We start from the raw sequence: 8691 nt of genomic DNA on the forward strand, positions 1-8691 counted from the left end.
TACCTGCCTTTTTCCTTACTGTGGATGTGAAAAGAGATGAGATAAAGAAATAGTGCTGTGTGTCCATTCCCTCCCTTCTCCTCCCTAACTTTTTAGTGTGTTCTTGTAGCACTAGTAAGCCGGATCCATTACTGAAAAGTAATGGGGATACCTTTTTGTGGATCAATCTAAATGCTGAAATGCATGAGCATTCAGTAAATCCTAGTGCTCCTTTGCTGGTACTAGAAAATGTTTGTTGCGATTTCCCACTGATTAAAATTGCTAGTTTAGATAAGGACTAGCATTTCAAACTCTGCCTTGTCTAAATCTGTTTTGAGCAAGACTTTTCTGCAGTGTTAGTGATCACAGGGAAGTTTCAGCGAGACGTTTTAGCACTGGCCTTGGAGTCCTAGATTTGATTGGAGAACAAGTGTCTGATAGAACACTGTAGCACTTGTGTATTTCACTTTTCTTACATTGATCCTGCCTGAGGTACCTCATCACTTTTTGCATCTGTCCTATCAGCACACAGAAGTTTGTGTGTTTTTTTTTTTTCTTTCTGTGTAAAATGCAAAGAATTTGCTTTTTTTTTTTTTTAATTTAGTACCTCATCCTGGGAAGTGCATGTCACAAACCAACTCCACCTTCACCTTCACCACCTGCCGCATTCTGCACCCTTCTGATGAGCTCACACGAGTCACACCAAGGTAAGGGTTTCCCTTGGCAAAGCCTTCAGCTATGTCAGAGCTTCCATGTGAGGAGATGCAAATTAATGGCACAAGCAAAAGCATTATCTGCTCTGGTGAATTAGAGCACACCCCCAGAATTACTCCTCCCATTTTCAGTTACCTCATAATGATTTTATTTGAGAGGCACGTATAATGTTTTAGACAGCCAATCAAAATGTCTTAAATTTTGTTGTCTCTAGTTAAAATATTGCCAGATCAGAAATAAAGTTTGTTCCCGGTGTTCAAAGCTGGATATCCCAAACTAGGTACAGACCCTATGGGTGAATGCTCAGAATGTGGTGCTCACCCAATTGTGCATTTCCTGTGTTGTCCGAAGAAAAATATTAGATTTTTCTGGGGAGGACAAAATGAAATCTTTGGTGCAGGTTGAAAAGGGATATGCTGGTAAAGAAACATAGAAACAGATACTTCAGCAGTACCCAGGAAATGCGTGAGGAAGGGAGGAGAAAAAAAATGACTTAATTAAAAACAGGGAGCTGTCTACTCTGTTCCTAGGTGTAACTGTTGGAAATGAGTTCTCATTAGCCAGACTGAAACTAGTGAACTGGCTTAATAATAGCAATTGACATGTGTAGGCACACCCTTATAGAATGTGAAGAGATGAGAATTGGAGAGGGTGACTGAATTTCATACATACAGGGCTCTTTGCTTCCTTAGGAAATCAGAAGTTAAAGTGTATTTTGCTGTGCAGAAGGACAATGCCTCATTGCTTTCTCTGTCCCTTTCAGCTCCTATGGGGGAGTGTACCCTTGTGTAGGTACCCATTCAGAGATGATGTGTCTAGACTTGTTTAGACACCAGATGGGCACTGACTACCTAAGGAACGCATGAGAAGTAAGGGTATTAAATATGAATACCTGTCAGGTGATAAATACGTGTAAAGGAAATAGATTATGAATAAATGTAACTTTTCTGCTTCCCTTTCTGAATGTAGTGAGTTGATCTTGGTCTGGCTCATTTTTCTTTATTGTCTTTTGTCTTCCTCTCCCCTCAACAATACTACTGAAAAGATCCTTTTATTTGGCTGCAATTCTATTTTATTCTTTTTATCCTTGAATTGCTGTTAACTGTGGTTGTAATAAGCTCCCTGATTGTGCTGGTTACTAAATCTAACAAATCAGCCATAGCTGACAGCTAAATTCGATACATTTTCAGGTGCTTTGGTTACCCCAAAGTTCACGATTGATTCAGGAGGAAAAAGACCAAAATAACATGATATTTTCAGCAGGCATGTTTAAGGAGCAACTCCTTACCAACTATAAACGATTCTTCACAGGTCATGTGAGAAGGACGAGGAAACTCCATTATGTCACGTTTTGCTGAGAGGAGATGTAGGGCAGACACTATGACCCAGCGTGGCAGGGGGTGAGCAATGCTGCCAACAGCTCTCTGTTGGCAGAGCCATGTGGAAGGAATGCTAGTGCGTGTGGCACCAGCTAACCCAAAGAGTTTAGATACTTGCCTACCTGGTTGCGTTTGAACCTAGCCTCTAACCCAGGTTATGCTCTAACCTGACTAAATTTTATCTAGCTCAATGAGGTGCTCATTTTTTTTTATTATTTTATTATTATTAGTTTTTCCCCAGTCTAACTCTGGAACTGCCAGTGGGCTGGATTGCTGAGGCTAGTTTGGGCCTGTTTCTGTGGCTGTGTCTGGGCTGCTCTGCCACGTTGCTCAGTTTGAAGGGGGAAATATTTCCTGTTTAAAGCAATACCCAAATGATCAACCAAGCAAAAAAGTAGCACCTACATAATAATCAGTTTCTCGCAGGACTTATTTTTTAATTGCACTATAATATATACCAGTGCTTACAAATTAGTTTAAAAAAAAAAAAAAAAAAAAAGCTGCTCTAACTTTCTGCAACCGAAATCTGGGGCTGGAAAAAAATTAAGCCACTCAAGTGCTGTAGTGCTCATGACTTGGACACCTTAAAGTCTGATAATTAACACTCATGTCTGAGTTTCCAAAATGTACTCCATCCTATCCTGTAGAAAGTCTGTTCAGAGAGTAAATTCTCTTCCTCTTTCTTTTCCCCCCCTCATGCTTTTCAAAAGTTCTTCCGTACTTCTGTGTCTAGCCAGTATGGGAGATGCATCACGGTGGCTGTCATGCTGCTCTTCAGCGCCACCACCATAAACTGCGATCGCAGCTATGAAGATGCAGTTTTAATCGATTCTTAAGAGAAAAGCTGAGAACTAATGCTTCCTTTCTGCTCAGACTGTGTGTGTGTGTGCTGCTGCAGTGGGCATGTGTGATGGTCTTAGCTCTGCTCTGCGTTCTTCCCTGCCACTGACTTCATCGAGGCAAAATGAAGAGACCACAGGCAACTTTATCTTAGCACATCCACTGGCTGCACTGACGCCACAGCCCACAGGGTGGTGCAAGACGACAAATTTTGGGGCAGCTTAGTAAGGCTGCTCTTGAAATTGCGCCATTCTAAATATTAGCTCTCAAAAGTGTGTCAGTGCAGTTTGCAGATAGGAATATATGGGATTCATCTTGCTGAATCGTATCTGCAGGGTAAAAATTCTTTGTCAGTTTTACTGTTTTCAATAGAAGTTGTTACAGTTCCAAATAATGGTAGAGGTCATTTAGTTAGATCCTATTTACCCATGGAGGGAAGAAATAGCTTGAAACTTGGTAATGCCAGGCCAATATTGCCTCAGTTAAGGAGTGCCTTAAAGATGTCAAAGTGCTGCTGGTTTTTCGGAGATCACTGGACTAAAGTTTGTACTATTACATTAACTCATATTATCCAATTGCTGTATACCATTAGACGAAATTCTAAGCTCATCAAAAACAAGCTCAGAACAAAGCCACCCAGGATGGAACAGGCTGCCCAGGGAGGTTGTGAAGTCTCCTTCTCTGGGGATATTCAAGGCCCGTCTGGACACCTACCTGGGCAGCCTGCTCTAAGGAACCTGCTTTGGCAGGGGGGTCAGACCTGATGATCTTTCGAGGTCCCTTCCAACTCCTTCAATTCTGTGATTCTGTGATGTCTAATTTCACAGTCATAATAGTGTTGACTTAAGTGAAACGGGGCTGTAATTTCATAGGGAAATCCCACTCTTTCCCTTGTTCCCCACCACTCACCTACTTAGTTTTACCCTCTCTTGCATTGGCTGTGGTGCTTGTATGACTCTTTGCTGAGCGTCTTCTACTTCCAAACATGGCAAGACAAAGGGGAAGGTTTCCGTCTTTGAGCAGTGGTGAGCTCTCAGGTCAGTAAATTTTTGTTAGCATCGTGTTGCATTGGTCAAGACCCCTCAACTGCCACTAGAAGAATGAATCCATGCCTAGTAGGTGGAATTCTCTTTTTTGTGTATGTGTATCTGGCAAAAAAATGCAGCATCTCAGCATAGTCAGTAGTCGTCAGAAAGCTTTTTTTTTTTTTTTTTTAAAGCTGCACGTAACCCTTGGTATTCTCCCAAATAGACACGAATTTGGAGTGTTACGGGTGTCCTACATGCCTTGTTTCTGCAATAACTGAGTACACCATGACTTATTCAATGAATGGTGTACCTTGGACTGACACAAATTTTGAGTAGGGATTATACATAGGTAAACATGCTGTGGCTGACCAGATCTGTAACTAATAGTTTTTGTTTTTTTTTAAGGATTGAGTCTGTTCATTCAGATAGTCAACTTATTGGGGAGAGTATGATCTACCAAAATGGATGCTATTTGATATGCCTCAAAACCTAATAACCAACAGTAGTGTGCTTAAGAAAAAAATGCAGTAACATATCAATAAGCATAAGTTTATAATGCCTGCCACTTGTGCAGGTCATTGCCAATGTAACCTTTTCTTGCCCACTGCCGCAAACATAAATTATTTTGAAAAGAAAGAACTAGATTTGGGAGGAAATTTAGCTATAGGAATTAATGTTGTACTGAACTAACAGTAGAATGGCTCTTTGTCAGGTATAGTTTGCTACCGAGTGATCAGTTACCCATTGGCCAATTGACAACCAAGAGCTTGACTGTATTTTTCTCAATTCTTTTGATGACTGTTCACACCGCTGTCCACTGCCATTAAAAGTCAGATCCCACATCTCCTCCCCCTTAAATGTGAACAAATTCAACATAAGAAAGGTTGGACCTTACAGGAGTGCATGTTGGTGACAATACTAAATTCCAGCAGCTTTGCTACAAATGCTTCTGTAGCAAGTATGTTCCCCTCCTCCCTTGCCATTGACTCCGCTATGACCCAGCAGTACTAGAATAACTAGCAGTTCTGCGTGCTCAGAAGCAACACTAAAAACCAAATCTGTCTTGCTTATACCACCGGTCGAGTCCCCCTGTTTCCTTGTCTCATGGAAGCAACTGGGAATTGTGACAGCCAGCTGATCAGGAGGGAAAACTGAAGGTGCTGATCACAAACCTGTCAATGTAATAGTTTATCAGAAGAAATGTCAGGGCGGGTTGTTGGGGAATGCATTAATCCCGTGAAACTGCCTGCTGAGGTATCCAAAGTGGAGAGATGCATTTTATAAGAGATGGTGTTTCAGTACTTGTCACATTTGTTAGGACCTGGGAAATTACAGCTTCCCATGCACTCTCTACGTGGATAAAAGTCCCTATTCAGGGTTAAAAATCTGGCTTGCAATAAGTTTTAATTCCCCAGTGGAGAGAATAACTTGACTGCTCCTTTGCTTTCAGCCTTAACGCAGCACCTACTCCAGCTTGTGGCAGCATTAGCAACTTGAAAGGCACCCCGGTGGCTACTCCCTGTACTCCTCGGCGTCTGAGTTTGGCCGAATCCTTCACTAACCTCCGGGAATCCACGACGACAATGAGCACGTCTCTGGGGCTGGTGTGGCTGCTGAAGGAAAGGGGCATCTCGGCAGCAGTGTACAATCCACAGAGCTGGGACAGAGCCAGCAGAGGCACTCTCCTGAACACATACTCACCTAAAATGGCGATCATTCCTTCCACTCCACCAAACTCACCTATGCAGACACCTTCTTCTTCCCCTCCATCCTTTGAGTTCAAGTGCACCAGCCCACCTTATGACAACTTCCTGGCTTCAAAGCCTGCCAGTTCGATCCTGAAGGAGGTGAGGAATAAAAAGAACATCAGGAACAGTGAGAGTCAGACTGACGTGTCTGTTTCTAACCTTAATCTCGTGGACAAAGTCAAGAGGTTTGGTATCGCCAAAGTTGTGAGTTCAGGGCAGGCGTCAGCTCCTCCTTTAACTGATGACCAGGGACCTCTTCTCTGCGGGGCACAAGGGCCGGTGAGGGGCCTTGTTCCCGGAGGCCTGGCACCAGACAGTCTCCCACTGGGCTGCCCTGCTGTGACCAGTGCCATCGGGGGCATCCAGCTGAACACTGGCATCCGAAGGAACCGGAGCTTCCCCACCATGGTGGGTTCCAGCATGCAGATGAAAGGCCCAACAACACTCACTTCGGGCATCCTCATGGGAACCAAGCTCCCAAAGCAAACTAGCTTACGATGAATAACTTTATTTTTACAGCTAGTCTTTTTAAATGAAAATACTCAGATTCTTTCTCCAATCCTCTTTTCCTCTCCTCACCACCCCTTCATTGCCTCTTGAGTTTGACAAATCAACTTTGTGCCTAATGGGAGAAATGTGTAAACTTTGTAAAAAATGTGTAAATATGTACCAGATCTATTGTAACTAATTGGATTCTTTTACTGTTCGATTGAGTGCGAAAGGCTCTACATTATGTATTAGGGTTAACTTGCTAACCTTTTGAAAAGTTTTTTTTTTTTTTTAAGATATACTGAAAAAAAAACAAAGAACGTAAACAACAAGAAATAGCTTGACTAGGAAAAACATGAATTCTGTAGCTAGCCTAACTTGAGTTGAAGGTGCATGGGAAGCTATTGAATATGTTATGTGAGACCTCGCATTACATCACTTGAAGCATGGGAGTAATTGTGCTTCATTAAATGCTGAAAGAAGCACTCAGTTTAACACTTGATAGTTTTATTTTTGCTTTTGTAGATGAGTTGAGCTGAATTATTGGAGTGCCTGGCTATTATGCCTGAATGGATGAAACTTTCTTTCTGTTCTGTATTCTCCTCCTCCCTGATACAACAAACTTGAACTAATACTGTTGAGGTCAGCAGGCCTACTGGGTACCTGGAATATTGACATATTTCTACCACTGCTGTTTCATTTGGCATGCTTACGTTCTGTGTGACTTCTTTTTAGTTTTTTGTTTTGTTTTTCAATGCTGCACTGGATCATGGAAGGGAAAATGCTTTACTACGTGTTGCTGCCACTGAAACATCCTTTGCCAGTGTGCCCAAAGAACAATTTTCACAACTCATGAAGTAAACATGGCGCTGACTTCCTAGAAGTCAGAGTTGCGGAACAGATTTGACAGATAAGAATGTTATAAAAGAACATGTAGCAAAATCAGTGTTTGGAAAAGGCGTGTCCTTGAAACCTCAGCAGAGAACCACAAAAATTTAGTAACGGAATGGTACAAGCTGGAAAAAGCAACTTGCCATCAACATGTTGTTGTTCAGCTTTCATGCATGTAGAGGACCATGGTGTTGTAAACAGGGTGAGAATATTCCCTGCCCATTTTCTGTTTTCTTTTTTTGAAGAAATCTTTTTCATTCAAAGTTTGACCTTAGCAGAGGTAAAAGTATGTAAAACACTTTATTCCGTGGTGGTTTTAAACTGAAAAAGCCACATCCCAATGCCAAACCTATAATACCCCACTTCTTTAGAAAAGAAACAAGATGTCGCACACCATTGAGTTGTGGCCAGGTGATCCTTATTGATCTTATGATTTTCTTACCTGTTTCTCCCAAATTTCTGCTGGGTGCTTGTAGAGAGAATTGAAATCTCCTCGAACTGGAACGGACTGGAGGGAGCTTGTTCCTAGAGCTGAGCTGAGCCCTAAATTGTTTCTGAAGCAGGGAGGGAGAGGAGGAAATGGGGTGGGGTGGGGGTGTCAACATCTGCTTTCTTTTCCTTCCAGTTCTTGTGACATCTAAATCAAGCTCCCCATTTGTCATTACCATAATCACACTACAAGTAATTGCTGTGAATTGCCATTTGTACCAGACTGTTACTAAATCATTAGCACTGATAATTTCTTGTATAAATGAAACTGTCTTTTAGTCTTTGTGACAAGAGATAGGTGTTTTCTTTTTGTTTTCTTTTTTTTTTTTTTGAATGAAGTAGTTATGGCGGTAGTGCTATGGACACTAAGGATATTTTTTGAGAAAGAAAAAAAACACATCGGTCAGTTACTGCATGTGTTTGAAGACATATTTATTCTATGAACTTAAAATGTTTTAGTAAAATGTCATCAGCTCTCTTTGCCGTTGTGTGTGTGCACTTATTGCAAGTAAATTTAAGTACCTTTTAATTTGAATGTATCCTAAAACAGTAGATAGAATAACAGTTGATTCTGAAAAATCATGGACTTAATGGACCATTTTATATACCCAGAGGAAGAAAGCAATACCATATGAGAATTTAAAGTGTAGAAGCTAATCATGCAATTGGAAAGCATTATTTAGCCTTTCAATAAGCAGTAGGATCTGTCCACCCACCAGAGAAAGCAATTGTAACACATCAGAAAGATGAAATTTAAATTTTCTTCACTAATATCAATAAAATAACAGAAAAATTGCATTGTTGTGTATTATTTAGCGTTTTTTCCAGATCTTTTAAGGTGTCAAGTCTTCCTACTTGATCTCTTGCTTTCATCTCTTAGTCAAAGCAAATTAAGCATGGTGGTGTTTGCTCTTCTTTAAAATTCTTAGTTATAGAAGTGGCTGAAAAGTTTTGAGACTTAAAAATTGCCAGAACTGGTTGGTGACTCTTACTCAGATCAGGTCACAACAAAGCAAAACAAACAAACAAACAATGAAGTGAATGCAATTTTGCTTCTAATTGAATTCCTAGAAAGAACAATTGGATGTTACGTGGTTTGTGTATTTTGATTAGGCAGAGAGGTGTGAATTCTCC

The 8691-nt window shown here is 41.1% G+C and overlaps 1 protein-coding gene across 7 annotated transcripts in view; it reads left to right on the forward strand.

Annotated features, from left to right (window-relative positions):
* The window catches only part of TRAK1 (trafficking kinesin protein 1), a 131417-nt gene extending 123046 nt beyond the window's left edge, over positions 1–8371 (forward strand). For 6 of the 7 annotated variants that reach the window (XM_035549909.2, XM_035549929.2, XM_035549907.2 and 3 more), the window contains 2 exons: positions 584–686; positions 5391–8371. In XM_035549909.2, the coding sequence (XP_035405802.1) occupies positions 584–686; positions 5391–6189 (902 nt within the window). In that variant the 3' untranslated portion in view covers positions 6190–8371. Of the gene's footprint in view, positions 1–583; positions 687–2004; positions 2181–5390 lie in introns of those variants that run through there. The other variant, XM_050709314.1, reaches the window with a different exon arrangement.
* Positions 8372–8691: the final 320 nt, after the last annotated feature.

This window comes from Cygnus atratus, chromosome 2 (genome assembly GCF_013377495.2).
Source record: "Cygnus atratus isolate AKBS03 ecotype Queensland, Australia chromosome 2, CAtr_DNAZoo_HiC_assembly, whole genome shotgun sequence".
In the NCBI taxonomy this organism is placed as follows: domain Eukaryota; kingdom Metazoa; phylum Chordata; class Aves; order Anseriformes; family Anatidae; genus Cygnus; species Cygnus atratus.